The 20,948-nt window shown below is 36.5% G+C and overlaps 2 protein-coding genes across 18 annotated transcripts in view; one reads left to right on the top strand and one right to left on the bottom strand.

Moving 5' to 3' along the window:
• Positions 1-19,088, bottom strand: part of SLF1 (SMC5-SMC6 complex localization factor 1) — an 84,097-nt gene extending 65,009 nt beyond the window's left edge. For 2 of the 8 annotated variants that reach the window (XR_014838288.1, XM_085014034.1), the window contains exons 1-2: positions 18,411-18,503; positions 10,450-10,518 (exon numbers count right to left, since the gene is read on the bottom strand). Coding sequence is in view for 2 of the 8 variants with exons in the window: in XM_021085384.2 (XP_020941043.1) it covers positions 14,016-14,222 (207 nt within the window). In the remaining 6 variants the exon portion in view is untranslated. Of the gene's footprint in view, positions 1-10,449; positions 10,519-14,015; positions 18,504-18,859 lie in introns of those variants that run through there. The other 6 variants (XR_014838286.1, XM_021085384.2, XR_014838287.1 and 3 more) reach the window with 4 other exon arrangements.
• Positions 18,561-20,948, top strand: part of KIAA0825 — a 399,794-nt gene continuing 397,406 nt past the window's right edge. For 8 of the 10 annotated variants that reach the window (XR_014838285.1, XR_014838282.1, XR_014838283.1 and 5 more), the window contains exon 1: positions 18,561-18,683. The gene's annotated coding sequence lies outside the window, so the exon portion shown is untranslated. The remainder of the gene's footprint in view (positions 18,684-20,948) is intronic. The other 2 variants (XR_014838284.1, XM_085014028.1) reach the window with 1 other exon arrangement.

Below are 20,948 nucleotides of genomic sequence, written 5' to 3'. Positions count from 1 at the left end.
ACATATTTATCAATAATTATGTGCCAATGGACTGAAGGCACCAATCAAAAGACACAGAGTGACAGACTGAATAAAAAACAGCAGCCTACAATAGGCTGCCTATAAGAGACTTACCTTAGGCCAAAGGACACATGTAAATTGAAAGTGAGGTGATGGAAAAAGAGATTTCATGTGAATGGAAAAGACAGGAAATCAGGAGTTATTACTCATATCACACAAAACAGACTTGAAAACAAAGACCATAAAGGATACTATTTAATGATAAAAGGTTCCATCCAAGCAGAGGATATTACACTTGTCAATATATATACCCCTAATATAAGAGCAACCAAATACATGCAACAAATACTAACAGATATAAAAGCAGAAATTGCTGAGAACACAATAATAGTAGATTAAAACACCCCACTCACATCAATGGACAAATACTCTAGGACAGAAAATCATTGAGGTATGAGAGAGATCCTAAATAATACAATAGAAAAGTCAGATTTAATTGACATTTTCAGGACATTACATCCAAAATATCAGAATATACATTATTTTCAAGTGCACATGTAACATTCTCTAGGATTGACCACATACTGGGGCACAAAATTAACCTCAACAAATTTGAGGGTATAGAAATTATTTCAAGTATCTTCTCTGATCACAATGGCATGAAACAAGAAATCAACCACAGGAAAAGAAATGAGAAAAATCGAACTACATGGAGACTGAACAACATGCTACTATAAAACCAATGGATCAATGAGGAAATCAAAAGAGAAATTAAAAAATGCATGGAGACAAATGATAATGAAAACGTAACCATTCAAAATCTCTGGGATGCCACAAAAGCAGTTCTTAGAGGGAAGTTCATAGTGATATAGGCCTTCCTCAAAAAAAGAAGAAAAATCTCAAATAACCTACACTACCACCCATAAGAATTAGAAAAAGAACAAACAAAACCTAAAATCAGCAGAAGGAAGGAAATCATAAGGATCAGTGAGAAAATCAAAGGAGATTCAAAAATCAATAATAATCACTAACACCAAGAGCTGGTTCTTTAACAGTGTACACAAAATTGAGAAACCTCTGGCCAGCCTCACCAAGAAGGGAGAAAGAACTCAAACAAAGTAAGAAATGAAAAAGGAGAAGCCTCAATAGATACTGCAAAAATACAACAACAACAACAACAAACATAAGAGAATACTATGAACAATTATGTCAACAAATTTGACAACCTAGAAGAAATGGACAACTTTGTAGAGACATAGAGCCCATCAAAACTGAAATAAGATGAAGTATATTAACTGAACAGACCAATCACTAGAAATGACATGGAATATGTAAAAGAACACTCCCTAGAAACAAAAGTCCAGGACCAGATGGCTTCACAGGTGAATTTTACCAAACATACAAAGAACTTAACACCCATTCTTCTTAAACTTTTCCAAAAGATGGAAGAAGGAACACTCCCAAAGACATTCTATGATGCCACCATCACCTTAAAACCTAAACCACACAAAGATACTACCAAGAAATAAAATTATAGGCTAATACCTTTGATGAATATAGACGCAAACATCCTCAACAAAATATGGCCAACCAAATCCAACAACATAGAAAAAGATCATACATCATACCCAAGTGGGATTCATCCCAGGTTCACATCAACATCATACACTGCTTTAACAAATGAAAAGTCAAAAACCACATGATCATCTCAATAGATGCAGAAAAAGCATTTGACAAAATCCAACATCCATTTATGACAAAAACTCTTACCAAAGTGGGAATAAAGGGAACATTCCTTAACATAATCAAAGCCATTTACGACAAACCCATAGCCCATATAATACTCAATGGAGAAAAGCTGAAAGCCTTCCCACTAAAACCAGTAACAACACAAGTATGCCCAATCTTACCACTGTTATTCAACATAGTATTGTAAGCCCTAGTCACAGGAATCAGACAAACAAAAGAAATAAAAAGTATCTAAATTGGAAGAGAAGAGGTAAAACTGTCACTGTATGCAGATGACATGGTGCTATATATAGAAAACTCTAAGGAGTCCAAACAAAAACTACTCCAACTGATCAATGAATTCAGCAAAGTAACAGGATACTAGATTAACATTCAGAAATCAGTTGCATTTCTGTATATTAACAATGAAATAGTAGAAAAGGAATATAAAAATAAAAAATTTTTAAATCAACCCCCTAGGAATAAAACTGACCAAGGAGGTGATCAATTTGTATGCTGAGAACTATAAAACATTAATCAAGGAAATTAAAGAGGATTGAAAGAAAGGAAAGATATTCCATGCTCCTGGATTGGAAGAATCACACTGTTAAAATGGCCATACTATCCAAAGCAATCTACAGATTCAATGTGATCCCTATCATATTACTCATGACATTTTTTTAGAACTAAAACAAACAATCCAAAAATTTATATGGAACCATAAAAGACCCAAAATTGCCAAAGCAAGCAGGAGGCATAACTCTATGAGACTTCAGACAGCATTATAAAGCCATAGTAGTCAAGACAGTGTGGTACTGGTACAAAAACAGACATACAGACCAATGGAACAGAACAGGGAACCCAGAAATAAACCCAGACACCTATGGTCAATCAATCTTTGACAAAGGAGGCAAGAATATAAGATAGGAAAAATATAGTCTCTTCAATAAATGGTGCTGGGAAAACTGGACAGCTTCATTTAAATAAATGACACTAGAACACATCCTCACATCATGTTCAAAAATCAACTTGAAATGGCTTAAAGACTAATGTATAAGACAAGACACCACAACACTCCTAGAAGAGAATATAGACAAAACATTCTCTGACAACAACTGTACAAATTCTTAGGCCAGCCTCCCAAAGCAGTAGAAATAAAAAGAAAAATAAACCAATGGGACCTAATCAATCTTATAAGCTTTTCCACAGCAAAGGAAACCACAGGGGGGAAAAAAAAAGAAAGAAAGAAAGAAAGAAAAAAAGCCAAAGAGACAACCTAGGGAATGGGAAAAAATAGTTACAAATGATTAAGCCCCAACAAGGGCTTAATCTCCAAAATAAACAAACCACACATACAACTCAACATCAAAAAAACAAAGAACCCAATTGAAAAATGGGCAAAAGACCTGAATAGACATTTCTCCAAAGATGACATTCATATGGCAAATAGGCACAAGAAAAAATGCTCAACATCATTAATTATTAGAGAAATACAAATCAAAACTACAATGAGATACCACTTCACACTGGTCAGAATGGTTATCATTAAAAAGTCTACAAATAACAGGGGGCAGAGCAAGACGGCGAAGGAGTAAGAGGTCACATTCACCTTCTCCCACAAACATATCAAAAAAACACATCTACGTGTAAAACGACTTGCACAGAACATCAACTGAATGCTGGCAGAAGAACTTAAAACTCCAAAAAGGGCAAGAAACTCTTGACATAACTGGGAAGAACAAAAGAAAAAAAGAGAGAGAAAGGAATCAGGACGGGACTAGCATTCCCGAGAGGGAACAGTGAGAAAAGGCACCCACATCCTGGGCAGCAAACTAACTGACAGATCAGCCGAGTCAGCAGGACCTCAAAGTCTCCAAGAAAAGCACAGCAGCTGGACTTAGAACAGCAAAGCAGAGTGAGAACCGAACAGATCATCTCTAAACCTCTGGACCAGACACCACAGCCTGAGATGCTCAGGTGGGGGCTGGGCACTGAGACTCAGGCTCTGGAGGATCCTACAACTAGGAGCAGGCTGTACAGCACCTCCTATGTGGGCTAAGTGAGACGGGTTGCTTCATGCATGGTCTACAAGTGGTGGGGGCAAAACACCACAGTTATCATTGACTCTAGAGATGGTCATGGCCTGTTCCTACTAGGGTTCCCTAAACAGGTACCACCTGCAGTTCCAATCACCTCAGAGGAGGGCACTGCAATTGAACACAAGCTGTTGTTGTTCTCACTTCCTGGGGAACTTATGCAACCTGCTGCTGCTGCTGCTGCTGCTGCTTCTGCTTCTGCCAAATGCTCTGGTCACCTTGTAGATCTGCCTAGAGCTTATTACCACTTCCCAGGGCCCTGCAACTAGGGGCAGCCTGTGCCACCTTCCTGCAGGCCCTTGCTGTTGTTGTTTGAGAACCCAACGACCAGGCACTGACTGCTGGCCCTACCCATTGCCTCCTTCTCCCTGAAAACACACTGAGCATCCTGGGAATAACAGCCTGCTCACACTGAAGAAAGAGACAGCAAAATATTCAAACTTCCACACCAAAAATAAAATAGTAACCCCCCAAAAAAAATACAAAGGTGTATTCTTGCATGGAAGAAAGCTTACAAGACTACAGTTTGGCTTCCCCTAACTCACAGAAAAACAAAAACAAGATGAAGAAGCTCGGAAACCATTACCAGTTAAAGGAACAGGAGAATTCACCTAAAGCAGTCAACAATCAAACAGAACCCTGCACTCTGACAGACATTGAGTTCAAAAGGGAGATAGTGAAAATACTGAAGGGATTAAGAGAGGATATGAATAGTACTACTGATTACTTTAGAAAGGAACTAGAAGATACTAGGATAAATCAGGAAAAACTAGAAAATTCATTTGCAGAGATAACAAACTGAGCTAAAGGCAATAAAGACCAGAATGAATAATGCAGAGGAACGAATTAGTGATGTGGAAGGTAGAATAATGGAAATTACCCAATCAAGACAGCATGCAGAAAACCAAACGAAAAAACATGAAAGCAATATACGAGACCTATGGGATAACATAAAGCAGGCCAATCTACACATAATAGGAATTCCAGAAGGAAAAGAAAAAGGGATTGAAAATATATTTGAAGAAATCATGGCTGACACTTTACAAATCTAAAGGAAACTGATATCAAGATACAGGAAGCACAGAGGGCCCCAAACAAGTTGAACCCAAACTAGCCCACACCAAGACATACTGTAATAAAAATGGCAAAAGTTAAAGATAAAGAAGGATTCTAAAGGCAGCAAGAGAAAAGCAAAGCATTAATTATATAGGAACCCCATAAGGCTATCAGATGATTTCTCTACAGAAACACTACAGGCCAGAAGGGAGGGGCAAGATATAGTTAAAGTTCTGAAAGGAAAAAAATTGCAACCTAATATACTCTCTCCAACAAGAATATCATTAAAAATAGAAGGTAAAATAAAGAATTTCCCCAAGAAACAAAAGCTGAAAGAATATAGCAATACAAAACCCATTCTAAAAGAAATATTAAAAGGGTTTCTCTAAATTAGAAAAAAAGAAGAATTAGGATGGATGAAACCACAATTGGGAAGCAGTCACTTAAATAAGCCAGCATACAGCTCTAAATGTTAAGATTGTAAAAAAAAAAAAAAAAAAAAAAAAAAAAAGACATCAAAATCATACAATGTGGGGAAGGAAAGTAAAAAAATATAGATTCTTTTTTTATTTTAATGATGTGTTTGAGCCTATATGACTATCAGGCTAAAGCAAGCAGATATAGGAAGGGGATAACATACTTAAAAAACAGGGCAACCACAAATCAAAACCGAACATTACATTCACAAAAACTGAAAAGAAAAGTAATCAAGCATAAAATAAATGGAAATCACCCAACCAAAAAAAAAAAAAAAAAAAAAAAAAAAAAGAGAGAGAACCATAGAATTAACTGGAAAACAAGGTTTAAAATGGCAATAAATACATATCAATAATCACCTTAAATATCAATGGACTGAATGCTCCCATCAAAAGACACACAGTGGCAGATTGGATAAAAAAGCAAAAACCTTCAATCTGCTGTCTACAAGAAACTCACCTTAAGGCAAAGGACACATATAGACTGAAAGTGAGGGGATGGGAAAGATATTTCATGCCAATGGACAAGACAGGAAAGCAGGAGTTACAATACTCATATCAGACAAAATAGACTAAAACGAAGGCCAGAGTTCCCATCATGGTGCAGTGGAAATGAATCCGACTAGGAACCATGAGGTTTCGGGTTTGATCCCTGGCCTTGCTCAGTGGGTTAAGGATCCGGTGTTGCCATGAGCTGTGGTGTAGGTTGCAGACGTGGCTTGGATCCCTCGTTGCTGTAGCTCCAACTGGACCCCTAGCCTGGGAACCTCCATATGCCGAGGGTGCGGCTCTAAAACAAAAAAAGACAAAAGATAAAAACAAAACAACAACAAAAAAAAACCACGAAGGCCACAAAGAAAGACAAAGGACACTATTTAATGGTTAAAGGATTCATTCAAGAAGAGGCTATTACAATCGTCAATACATATGCCCCTAATATAGGAGCACCCAGATATCTACAACAAGTACTAACAGACATAAAAGGAAAAAATGATGGGACTACAATCATAGTAGGAGACTTTTAACACCCCACTTGCATCAATGGACAGATCCTGGAGACAGAAAATCATTAAGGCAACAGAGATCCTAAAGGACACAATAGAAAAGTTAGACTTCATTGACATTTTCAGGACATTACATCCAAAAAAATTAGAATACACATTCTTCTCAAGTGCACATGGAACATTCTCAAGAATTGATCACATCCTGGGGCACAAAGCTAACCTCAACAGATTTAAGAGTGTAGAAATTATTTCAAGTATCTTCTCTGCCCACAATGGCATGAAACTTGAAACGAACCACAGCAAAGGAAATGAGAAAAAAGTGACTACATGGAGACTAAACAACATGCTACTAAAAACCCATGGGTCAATGAGGAAATCAAGAAGGAAATTAAAAAATACCTCGAGACAAATGATAATGAAGACACAACCATGCAGAATCTATGGGATACTGCAAAAGTAGTGCTAAGAGGGCAATTCATAGCCATACAGGCCTTCCTCAAAAAAGAAAAATCTCAAATCCACAACTTAACCCACCACTTAAATGAATCAGAAAAAGAACAATAACCAAAACCTAAAGTCAGCAGAAGGAAGGAAATCATAAAGATCAAAGAGGAAATCAGTAACATTGAGATTAGGAAAAAAAAAAAAAAATATCAATAAAACCAAGAGCTGGTTCTTTGAAAAGGTAAACAAAATTGACAAACCTCTAGTCAGACTCACAAAGAAGAGGAGAAAAAAACACCCAAATAAACAAAATAAGAAATGAAAAGGGAGAAGTCAAAATTGATACTACGGAAATACAAAAAACCATGAGAGAATACCATGAATAATTATATGCTAACAAATCAGACAACCCAGAAGAAATGGACAGCCTGCCAAAGCTGAATCAAGAACAAACAGATCAACTGAACAGACCGATCACTAGAAAGGAAATTGAGTAGTCATAAAAACACTCCCTACAAATAAAACACTCCCTACAAATAAAACTCCAGGACCAGATGGCTTCACAGGCAAATTCTAAAACATAAAAATAGGAACTTATACCAATCCTCCTTAAACTCTTTCAAAAGGTTGAAGAAGGAACACTCCCAAAGACATTCTATGATGCTACCATCACCCTAATTCCAAAACCAAAGATACCACCAAAAAAGAAAACTATAGGCTAATATCTTTGACGAATATAGATGCAAAAATTTTCAACAAAATCTTAGCCAACTGAATCCAACAAATATAAAAAAGATCATACACCACAACCAGGTGGGATTCATCCCAGGTGCACAAAGATGTTCAACATACACAAATCAATCAACATCATACACCACATTAACAAAAGAAAAGTCAAAAACCACATGATCATCTCAATAGATGCAGAAAAGGCATTTGACAAAGTCCAACATCCATTCATGATCAAAACTCTTACCAAAGTGGGTATAGAGGGAACACACCTTAACATAATCAAAGCCATTTACAACAAACTCACAGCAAATATAATACTCAATGGAGAAAAGCTGAAAGCCTTCCCACTAAAATCTGGAATAGGACAAGGATGCCAACTCTCACCACTGTTATTCAAGATAGTTTTGGAAGTCCTAGCCACAGCAATCAGACAAACAAAAGGAATAAAAGGCATCCGAATAGGAAGAGAAGAGGTAAAACTGTCAGAGTATGCAGATGACATAATACTATATATAAAAACTACTTGAACTGATCAACAAATTCAGCAAAGTAGCAGGACATAAGATTAACATTCAGATACCAGTCATTTCTGTATACTAAGAATGAAATATTAGAAAAGGAATATAAAAGTACAATACCTTTTAAAACTGCACCCCAAAAAATCAAATACCTGGGAACACACCTGACCAAGGAGGTAAAAGACTTATACACTGAGAACTATAAAACATTAATCAGACAAATTAAAGAAGATGTAAAGAAATGGAAAGATATTCCATGTTCCTGGGTTGGAAAAATTAGTATTATAAAAATGGCCATACTACCCAAAGAAATCTACAGATTAATCAAATTACCCACAACATTTTTCACAGAACTAGAACAAACAATCCAAAAATTTATATGGAACCACAAAAGACCCAGAATTGCCAAAGCAATTCTGAAGAACAAAAACCAAGCAGGAGGCATAACTCTCCCAGACTTCAGGCACTATTACAAAGCCACCATCATCAAGACAGCGTGGTACTGGTACCAAAACAGACAGACCAATGGAATAGAATAGAGAACCCAGAAATAAACCCAACACCTATGGTCAATTAATCTTTGACAAAGGAGGCAAGAACATAAAATGGGGAAAAGACAGTCTTTGCAGCAAGTGTTGCTGGGAAACCTGGACAGCTGCAAGCAAATCAATGAAACTAGAACACACCCTCACACCATGCACAAAAGTAAACTCAAAATGGCTTAAAGATTTAAATATAGCAACTTAGAATAGATTTACAAGGAGATCCTGCTGAATAGCATTGAGAACTTTGTCTAGATACTCATGTTGCAACAGAACAAAGGGTGGGGAAAAAATGTAATTGTAATGTATACATGTAAGGATAACCTGACCCCCTTGCTGTACAGTGGGAAAATAAAAAAAAAATTATAAAAAAATAAATAAATAAATATAAGACAAGTACCATCAAACTCCTAGTAGAGAACATAGGCAAAACATTCTGTGACATCAACCTTACAACTGTTTTCTCAGGTCAGTCTCCCAAAGCAACAGAAATGAAAGCAAAAATAAACCAATGGGACCTAATAAAACTGACAAGCTTTTGCACAGCAAAGGAAACCAAAAAGAAAACAAGAAGACAACTTACAGAATGGGAAAACATAGTTTCAAACAATGCAACTGATAAGGGCTTAATCTCTAAAATATATAAGCAACTTAATACAACTCAACAGCAAAAAAGACATTTTGAAAAATGAGCAAAAGACCTGAATAGACATTTCTCCAAGGAAGATATACAGATGGCCAACAAGCACATAAAAAATGCTCAACATCCCTGATTATTAGAGAAATGCAAATCAAAACTACCACAAGATACCACCTCACACCAGTCAGAATGGCCATCATTAATAAGTCCATAAATAACAAATGCTGGAGGGAGTGTGGAGAAAAGGGAACCCTCCTGCACTGTTGGTGGGAATGTAAATTGGTACAACCACTATGGAGAACTGTATGGAGATAGCTTAGAATTCAATACATAAAACTACCATATGACCCAGCAATCCCACTCCTGGGCATATATCTGGACAAAACTTTCCTTAGAAAAGACACATGCACCCCATGTCCATTACAGCACTATTCACAATAGCCAAGACATGGAAACAACCCAAATGTCCATCTTATTAGAAAGATGTGGTATATATACATAATGGAATACTGTTGAGCCATAAAAAAGAACAAAATAATGTCATTTGCAGCAATATGGATGGAATTAGAGACTCTCACACTGAATGAAGTAAGTCAGAAAGAGAAAGACAAACACCGTATGATATCACTTATATCTGGAATCTAATATATGGCACAAATGCAGCTTTCTACAGGAAAAAAAATCATGGACTTGGAGAATAGACTTGTGGTCGCCTAGGGGGAGGGGGAGGGAGTGGGATGGATTGGGAGCTTGGGGTTAATAGATGCAAACTACTGCTTTTGGAATGGGTTAGCAATGAAAACCTGCTATGTAGCATTGAGAACTATGGCTAGTCACTTATGATGGAGCCTGATAATGTGAGAAAAAAGAATGTATACATGTATGTGTAATTAGGTCACTATGTTGTACAGCAGAAAAAAAAGTGTATTGGGGAAATAATAAAAAAAAAAGTTAAAGAAAAAAAAGTCTACAAATAAATGCTGGAGAGGGTGTGGAGAATGGGGAACACTCCTACACTGTTGGTGGGAATGTAAATTCCAGTATGGAAAACAGTACGGAGGTACCTCAGAAAACTAAATATAGAACTACTGCATGATCCAGCAATCCCATATATAGTAGTATATATAACTACTATATATCTATCCTGATATATATACTAAATTTATGTATATAGTATATACAAATACTAAGTATTTATTCAGATAAAACTTACACTGAAAAAGATACATGCACCGTATGTTCACTGAAGCAGTATTCACAACAGCCAAGACAGTGAAACAACCTAAATGTCCAGTGACAGAATAATGGATTAAGACATAATACATATACACAATGGAATACTATTCAGCCATAAAAAAGAGCAAGACAATCCATCTGCAGTAACATGGATGGAACCAGAGATTCTCATACTAAGTGAATTAAGTCAGAAAGACACTGTATAATATCACTTATATATAGAATCTAATATGTGGCACAACTTAACCTATCTACAGAAATGAAAGAAACTCATGGACATGGAGAACAGACCTGTGGTTGCCAAGGTGGGGGGGAGTAGGGTATAATGGGAGTTTGGGGCTAGGAGATGCAAACTATTGCATTTGGAGTAGATAAGGAATGAGATCCTTCTGTATAGCACAGGCAACTACATCCAATCACTTGTGAAGGAACATGATGGAAAATAAGAAGAAGAAAAGTGTGTATATAGGTATGACTGGGTCACTTTGCTATACAGCAGAAATTGACAAAACATTGTAAATCAATTATAATAATTTTTAAAAAAGAAAAATCTATTTTCAAAGATTGAAAAAATACATATATACACACATGTTAAATACACATGAACTACATACATGTAGGTATGTTTTTAGAGGTTGAGATTCATCTTAGAGTAAAACTTCAAAGTCTCACTGTAAACAATTTAAATATTATTCAGGGCTAAGAGTGACTCTTCACTTTCCTTTGATTAAAGTTTCTAAGAAGAGGAACTTCAGCTAGGGTGATAGCACTCCTGGTTTCTTTCTCTCTCCATTCTTAATCCCTTGCTTTAGGAGGTGAAGTTACTTGAAGGAACTGAATATCCTCTGCCAGATAAATCTACGTATTTGCAAAGACAGTTGAAATTAACACTTTCTGACATGAAATTAATGCTTTCTGACATGGCCTGCACTGCTGGGGTGGGTAAATCAATTCAGAAATTATGTAATAAAAAACAGACAGTAGTTGCACAGCAAATCCACCTCCTCTAAAACAATTCTTATTCAGTAAAAACGCTGATCAACCTATCTGACTTACGTAATTCTATATTGCCTCCAAAGGAGGGAAAGGGATGCAATGTATTAATCCCTGAAAATCCTAAAATTAAAGGTACAGAATATTAAAAATGTCTTTAAGCATAAAGCTCTTTGATAAAACAATTTTTCTAAGTTTGGTCAGTATAAAACTACAAACTATACATAGTAGGGCTTGGTGTCTTATGAAATAATCATAGATATAAATTACTATTATCAGTAATTAAAATGTAAATAGCTTCCTGCATAAGGAACTTTACCGTACTCATCACTCAAATTTTTAAACCACTTACATGAGTTAACAACACAACTCTTGAGTGATAGCACCCATTCATATAGACTAGTAATACATAAAACTTTTAAAAATGTGATCTGTTGCTAGAAATAATTATTTTGTCTGATGCCGAACATACATTAATACACACACAATAAAGCCACATGTGGATTATAAGGCATATTACCACAAGCAGAGAGAGATGTTACTTTTATTAATTCTAGAGCACGATTTAAACAAATCTTTTAAGTAAATTTCCTTTAGAAAATAACAGATCCTTTCAGAAATTCTTGACTAGTGAAATTCATACCTGAGAACATCGCCTTAGTATTCCAATGGAAAAAGCAATCTATTTTTACAGCTATTAAAAGTCACTTTTATTAGAGTAGTAAAAGTATTTGAACCATATATATTTTGCCTATTGTATTTTATTTATGTATTTAAGAGTGTCAAAACCTATTTTGTAGGCTATTTCAAGAAATGTTGTCAAAGAAGGGAAGTTTGAGTAGCTTTAAAAACCTGACATCTGTTAATTTAAAATACTCACATACAGAACTGTTAATAGAAATATATAGAAAGCAATGAAAAAAAAAAATCACTGTAATGCTATCACCCAAAAAGTTTTATTTAAAGACTGCCTTTTAAACTTTGTGTTTCTGGGAGTTCTCCTCATGGCTTAGCATTAACAAACCCAAATAGTATCCATGAAGAAGCAGGTTCGATCCCTGGCCTTGCTCAGTGCGCTAAGGATCCAGCATTGCCATGAACTGTGGTGTAGGTGGCAGACACATTTCAGATCTGGTGTTGCTGTGGCTGTGGTACAGTCCACCAGCTACAGCTCTGATTTGATCCCTAGCTTGGGCACTTCCATATACCATGGGTGTGGGCCTAAAAAAAAAAAGTATTTATATTTCCTGAGAACTAAATATGTTATACAGAACTACAGGGGAAAAAAATCTATCACATTATATTCCTCTTTTAGACAAAGTTAGTAACAGTTATTTTACAATTTGAATGTTAATTATTAATAAGGTGATATTTTAATATATTTTGGTTTGACGTATAAATTATTAAATAATTTAGACTTACAAGAGTTGTGTATAATGCAAAGTTTTCATAGTAAATAATACTGTCTTTATAATGGAATAAATAGTTACTGTGTATATTTAACAGCATTTTTTGTTAAAGCAAGAGTCCATAGTAAAATGAAAACTGGACCAACTGGGCTTAATGATAGAAATCAGGAAACTTTTTAATTCTTTCCTTTGAAAAACAATTAAAGTGAAACAAATTAAACAAGCAAAGTGGAAAGTATGAAACACAGGTGAAAAAGTCCAACATCCTGTTTAAGTAGTATACAAATGAGTGTTAAAAAACAAATCAGAAATCAGAATACAGGACATTTACAAGTTTATCAAAGAAGCAGGGCTATTAGCTAAACCTCCACAGAATTGTAAATCCCAGTGATGGCACCCAATTCCTAGTAGTTTTGTAGAAAATAAATTCCATTAACCTAACTAATAGAGTCCTATAATAAAACAATGTGCTTGAAGTAACAGGATTTACAATATATAATTTGGCAATGCTTTTAATACCAAATGATATGACAAACTACAGCCTAGATCACAGACCTAATTCATACAGTTACATGGGAAAATTGTTATCTATATATATAAGGATAGATATAGACATATATGGATATAAGGATATATTTATATTTATAAAATTAGTATTTTAATGGCTATTCCTGTGACCCTGTAAGATTAAGAAAATAATAAACAATGGCCTGATATGCCAATGAACCCAAAGAGAGGACTATACAAAATAACTCTTATCACTGACCAAGACAATTCAAAGTCCTTAAAAGTTTTGTGCAGGTTCTGAGGCATGGAGGATAAAGGGCTAATTGCTAGTAGTCTAACACAAGAAATAAAGTAACTAAACCCCTACATAATTGTACCTGCAGTATTTCTTGGGAAATTAGAGTTTTTTTCTAGAACTTACAGGGGTCAGTCCTTCAAGCTTTCACACAGTAGATACTATCCTAACACAACAACAGGAAAAGAAAACAATAAAAAAGCATCTATTTTAACAGTTAAATGTTTTATCTTTACTGGCAAAAAGTTAAAAATATACATGAGACTCTCAGTTACAAGAACATGCTCTTTCTGGAATATTAAAAGTTTGCAACGATTTTTAAAAAATCTAGTTACTTACCTTGTACCATATAATACACACAACCAAGGAGATAACGATTGGAAAAGAGCTGGCATTTATGCAGAACAAGCAACTGTCTCTGTGGTGTGGACTTTCCCAAAATATCTTCCACATGGACCTATCCCTGATGCCTGAAATTCCTCTGTGGTTGGCGCCAGTTAGTAATGCAAATAAACCTATAGCAATCATCATCACAATTAAGGCCATTTCATTATATACTAGCTTTTTAGGTCTATGAATTTTTTACAAGTGACACATAGATAGAATATGCTGAAAAGAGAACTCAGAAATAGAGGCAAGAATGTAGATATAAATACAAAGGTCTTGTTTGGGAAGGAGGATGAAAGAGCAGAGTGTAACAGTTGGGTGAAAGAGAGAAGTAATGCATAAAAGAAGGGCAGGGATGCTGAAAGCAGTCTGGGGTAAGAAAATAAGGATACTTTTATACTCTGCATTACAGTGTCTGATAACCAGACACAGAGTATTATGGAACTGTGAGAATACAACATATCCTAAAAATTAGTAAGTATGCTACTAAGATAAATAAGGGATTTATAAAAAAGCTTAATTTATATAATTGCATTTAAGAACTAAGAATTTTCCCCGAAAATAAATTTTACTGACTGGTCTTTTAACTTTAATTAACACATAATAGAAAATTTGAGAAACACTACAAAGTATATGGGAAGATTAAAATCATGTCTAATTCCTTCACTCTGTAATATCACTGTCACTATTTGGGAGTGGTGAGAGGGGTGTGACTTGAAGGTTTTATTTATGTGTGTGTAAAAAACATAAAAAACAATTTAGATTATATAATTTAGTAACAATTTTTATGTAAAATTATATCATGGTCATTTTTCCATGCTACTGAATATTTCACGGTTTTAAGACCAATAGGTTGAAAAATAGTGGTTTCTTATTGTTATTCAAATGAACTATTTTGATTTTAAACCTGCTACTATTTTGATTTCACACCTACTAAGGTAAATCAGCATTAAAACTTCTCTCTTCTGGAAAGAACCTACCAAGCCTGAATTTAACCAATATTGCTATTTTGAATTTAAGACGTTGAAAGATTTTCATGATTTCATTTATCTAAAGCATTTACTGGTAAAGTAAACGATACTAAAATTGAAAAAGGTTAAAGTGCTGGTTCTCAATTTTAACCAATGCTACAAAAGCAATACACAAATCACAGTACTCAAAACTGTAAAATCCTGTTTGCCATTGAATGCTGTAACATCAAATGGAGTTTAGGAATGTTGTCCTCTCTTGGTCTATGAGCCAAATTAGGCCTTTAGCTTAAGTTAATTCAGCTGAGCTTTGGAAAAAGTTTTTTTAAAAAAATACAGTACCTGCTGCCTGTCCTATTCCTCAAAAAATAAGGGATGTGTATGAGTGTACATTGTGTGCATGTGTTTATATGTAAATCAATTATTTGACTAAGGTCTCTAATGGTGAGACAGATTATTTCAATGGCATCATTCGGGAAAAGAATCAGTCATAATCAGTCTGATTGATTTTAGCAGTTGAGGGCAGAAGTGGAGAAGTAGAAGTGACTGTGGTGAGGAAGAAATTAGAGGCTAAGAAGGCTTAGGGAGATGTCCTATCTATCCGGTGCTTACGAAGCACTAGCTGGATGAAAGATACTTGCTTTGGGATAAAGGGGCCTTAAGGAAGCAAGATGAGTAAAAGGAATGATGTTCAGGGAAAAAAGAATGAATGGACAGAAGATATCAGTCACTGCGGATGAAAGCCAAGCCTGCTTTAGTATCCCAGGAACTCTGTGTGTTACTTAGGAGTATAAGGTCTAAGGTTAACCAAGAAGGATTCTGTGGTCTGTATACTTCATATATATATTAGTCCATCTCCCTGAGAACCTACATGTTATTTGCCCTTCTTATACAGATTAGGTTATTGGGGAATCTAAGAGATTAAGAAACTAGTTCAAGCGTATGAAAAGGACTTGCCAAGAGGCACAACAGTCAAAGATACAAATCTGTTTCTACAAAAACTCCATGTCTCTTCTACAAAGCATTTTGACTTTAATTTCAGAGCTTAGTTGAGTACTTTCAACATAATTTTACAAAGCAATCTATCTTAAGCTAGTGAAAGAAAAACACACCGCACGAAAAGGAAGCTACTATGAGGGTGGAAAGACATTTAGATACCAAGGTCATGAAAATATTTAAATGTAATTACAAATGAATTTTAGAAAAATAACACCAATGTCTAAAATTTCAAGGCATTTCCAGGAACAATTTAAAGAGTGACTTTTTTTTCTTACAAAAAAGAAAATTTTCATAATTTTCCCCTCAAAGTGGAGTAGTGATTCACTATATTAGTTCATATGGGCTTTCTTAATCAAAAATAACAAAAATATTAATTTCAAGATAATTTGTGGCACAGGGGAAATGAATCTAAGAACCATAAGGTTGCGGGTTCGATCCCTGGCCTTGCTCAGTGGGTTAAGGATCCAGTGTTGCCGTGAGCTGTGGTGTAGGTCGCTGACATGGCTCAGATCTGGCATTGCTGTGACTATGGCGTAGGCCAGAGGCTACAGCTCTGATTCAACCCCTAGCCTGGGAACTTCCATATGCCATGAGTGTGGCCCTAAAAAGACAAAAAAAAAAAAAAAAAAAGATAATTTGGATAAGTAACTAAGAAAATTTAAAAACTTCGGTATTTTACTTTTAGGCAGTAAAATGTCTCAGGTGACAAATAGTACATAGCACATTTTACAGCACATTATTTTCTATTAGCATATTTAAGGAGAGTCAATTATAAGAGTAACTTAAGATCCATCTTAGTTGTATTTTTGAGAAAGGTTCTTCACTTTCTTTAGGTTTTATTTTTTGCAGTCTATATAGAATTACTGATTTTTTTTAAATGTGTTGCTTAAATAGTGAAAAGACTATCTCAGAAGAATCAAAGAAACACCACATAGTTAATAAAAGTATTCTATTGGTTTTCTTAAAGGCAAGGTTTTCAGACATGAGTGAAAATTTTCGACACCTATTATGAAATCTTCAGCATTCTGAATTGTGATTATGAAAAATAACATACTTGACCGCCTTTTCGAAGACTGTTTCACAGGCTTTAGGGAAGCAAAAAAATATTAAATCATATAATTGAATTTCCCTTAAATCAATAAGGCAAAAGAAAAATTTACATTTAGAAAACAGACCTAACAGGAGCATATTTGTGTTACTGAAGGCTAATTTTCTTCACAATAAAAACGTACACAAGTATTAAAGTACCTTAATTCATTTAAATTTAGAATACTGAGTTAACTTAATCATAATCAAACTAACTCGTTATAAAAGCGCACCTCAAGCTATTAACTTATGTAGGAACACCTGCAATACAGGTTAGTCAAACTTGCTTAAAATGGGAACATCTTGCACATCAATAAGTACTTCTAGGAAATGAGGCATAATGTAATAACATAAGCCCAAAAGTTCATGAGGTGCAGAGTCTGTCACACGTACACTGTAAATTCAGTTTAAATTTTCATTCCTAATGTCTTAAAAGGAATTTTTTTCCGCTTTTTTTTGATATAGCACAGTCATTCGTCAAAGAGGTTGGTGCTACCAAAATCAAGCTCCATCTAATTTCTGGGTCAAATCCTGCTATGGAGTACTCAAAGTAGATTAAGATTTTGTCAGTATTTAATCAGACGTTTGGGAAGTGGAAGAACTCTCAGGACAACCATAGCCATGTTCCCAGACTTCAAATGGCTAAGATATTAAAATCCCTAGGAACAGAGATAGACGTGTATGTGTGTGTGTGAGAGAGAGAGAGAGAGAGAGAAAGATTGCGTGTGTGTGTTTGAAGGCCTAGAGCAGCCGCAGTTATGTTCATTACCATTTGGGTAAATTTAAAATTCTACTAGGGAAAAAAGAATGACAACATTTTCCTCGTCACAGGAAGGTGGGCCTGGGGTATCCCAAACACCTGCACTGACGCTGAGTTATGGAAAGCAGCCAAGAATCTGGGACTCAGGGAGAGGCGTCCCAGTCGGTTCTATGGAAACGAGAGACGCGAGTGGCCTAGTGCAGTCTTGGCAGGAAACCCAACTGCGGAGCTGCGCAAACAGGAGGCGGGGGAAGCCGCTGAGCCCCGCACTGCAGAGGCGCTCGGCTACCGTCCCCGCTGCGGCACCGGGGCGGGGTCTGCGGTCGCAGCTCACCGACGCGGGCGCCAAGCGCGGCGACTCGGCCGAGAGCGAACAAACGGCAGCTGAGGAAAACGCCAGAGGCAGGCGCCGCCGCCGCTCACCCCGGCCCCTTCCCAGCCTCACAGCCGAGAGGCGCAGAAACTTCGAGGGCACGGAGGAAACATCCCTACAGAGTCAGGGTACACCGTGTCTTCCGAGCTGAGGCCCTTTACCTTCCCGGCCGGAGTTTCTGGGCTGCTTCCTTCGCGCGGCGGCGGGGACAAGGAAGACGACAGCCGCTGCAGCACTGGCTGCTTCACTAATCCGGGCTCTGGGAAATAATTTCCCGCCGCGCGCTCCGCGCCCCCGGAAGCTATTGCGCCATTTCCGGGTGGTTGTTAGTGACGCTCTCCAGCGGTCGTCAGGGCGGTCTGAGAAGGGTGCAGGACTTGATTATTGCTGGCGAGTCAGGGCCCTGCTAGATCAGCTACGAAGGTGGGAGACTGGTGAGTCATTTTTCTGGGTTACCTTTTGGGCCTGGTACTTCCGGCCTCCCGGGGCTCCGTGCAGCATTTCGGCCGGACCAATAAGTGAGCGGGAAAGGATTGAACTAGGAGCCCCCATCATCCCCGTGGGCTCGATCCTCTGTTCTGTTGGAGAAGGCCTTAAGATCCCAACTTACCGTCTTCTCCCCTCGCAGCATTTGTCTCCAACTTGGAACTTGACCTCGGCTCCCGAAGTGCCCCTGGGCAAGGCCAAAGACACCTTGTACCGCTACTCGGTGTAGCATCGAGTCTCCCAACCAATGATCAAGGGATGTCCATACTTTCCCATTGGCCACTCTAGATTTTCCGGAGGTGCTTTACCATCCTTTTTCTGAGTACTCTTGGCATTACGCTGGAGTGCAATTCGTGGGAGGAGGCTGCTAGTCGGTTGAAGTGGACACCTTGTATGTTTTGAAAGTGGGATGAGGGGTTCGTTCCTGATTTAGAATTAATTCAGCTGTCCAGGCGCAGTTTGAAATAGGTGAGAATAGTCTGTTTATCTGGCTGCTATGAGCTAATGAGATAGGAGAACAAGTTTAGAATTTCATACATGGGCTTTAGATTTTAATCCTCTGTTAATGAGTTTGCAGAAAGTAGGTGTGCTTTCAGAAAGGGCTGCCCCTGCTCTGCTCCAGGCTTCCTTAGTTAATGAGGGATTCAGGAGAATTTTAGGTGGAGGTCTGCGGTTGAATAGTTTTAAAATGAAATTGCTTCCGACGAAGGAATAATGTAAGGAAAGGTGCTCATTTGGTGGAAGATTTTAAAAATGTGATAAAATAATCTTGGCAACTTCTCTCTTTTTTTGAGTAATGCAGTTTCTTCAAGTAAGTAGTTTACACTCTCCATCTTACATTTAAGTAATCACCTGTTCCATAAAACGCAGCTGCTTGGCTTTTTTTTTTTTTTTTTCTTTCTTCCAAAACAGCCAGTTCCAAAGGGAGTTCTAAGGATAACTCTACCATAAAAATAAAAAAAAAAAAATACATTGTGTTCCAATCAAGGACCCTGATGCACCAGGCAAATGCCTTGTTATTTTTTGAGAGTAATTCGGCCATATTTAGGACAAGTTCAACTCCTTGTTGATTAACAATTCAAACTTTCATCATCTCTTCATTTGTTCTCAGTTTTGTCATTTTTATTGAATCTTGGTGGTCCATTCTTCAGCTGAAAGGATTATAAATCCTTTAAGGGAGGTTACATGTTTCTATATACCAGCTAGTTTTTAGATAGGTAATAGGGTGTTTTTTTGTTTTATCATTGCTCTTGATTTGTGACATCTCCTTTCAAATTAATACAGCCAACCGCTAACACTAATCACAAATAGTCACTGTCTGCCACACACTTTACATTTATTATCTTAAACTTACTGCCATTCTACAAGAAAAGTCATTTATCCCTGTTTTGCAAACATTTTATACCAAGGCTCAAAGACATACCCACAGATTATACACTTAAATGGCAACTGAGATTTGAACCCAGTTTATCTGAATCCAACCCTTGGCTCTTTTTCATGTGCTCTATACTTCCTCTCGTAAATAGCCATAACGGAATCATTCTTTTCACTCTCAGGTAAAATAGGATAAGTAGTAAATCACATTCAGAAGTCAAATGGATAGCAAAACTTGAGTATAAAGAGATTTAAGGAATGTGTAAGCAATTAATTCCTTAATGTGTTAATATTAAGGGATGTGTTAGGGAATTTAAGGAATCACAATAAGGTAATTTTCACATATACATAATCCAAATTCTTTTCTGTATTGATCCTAGGCCAGTTTTATCATCCTAATTCAAATCAAGCAATCTAGAGACCATTAGTATATTAGTGACTCTAAGTCTAGAGTATCAGCTATCTATTTAGGCAGCTTCTATTTGTGTGTCTATGTAAAAACAGAGAAAATGAGTGATGAGTACAAATTCATAGAACTGAACTTTGTGATGCTCTCTAAGGAATTATTATCCATTGGCTGTTAGCAAAACCATTCTGTTTCACTCGTGTAACCCTCAGAGAGATGGTCATTATCACACATTTTAAGAGACTATGCTTAACTAAACCTACCCCTTCCAATATTCTATTGTATGTAAAGAAATATAAATAGATTGTCAGGGAATTTACTTAAAGTCTAGTTAAAGTAACTAGTACTAGAAATGATATAGAAATTATAAACAGTATTTCGTTTTGCAGAAAAAAAAATACATTTAATTTCAAATCCTTATGTCCAGTGTTGT

This window comes from Sus scrofa, chromosome 2 (genome assembly GCF_054392235.1).
Source record: "Sus scrofa isolate SSC_HxYL_T2T_F1_AM1 chromosome 2, Sscrofa_HxYL_maternal_Yorkshire_Landrace_v2.0, whole genome shotgun sequence".
NCBI lineage: Eukaryota > Metazoa > Chordata > Mammalia > Artiodactyla > Suidae > Sus > Sus scrofa.
Note: the sequence above shows the minus strand (reverse complement) of the source record. Positions and strands in the feature narration are given on the sequence as shown.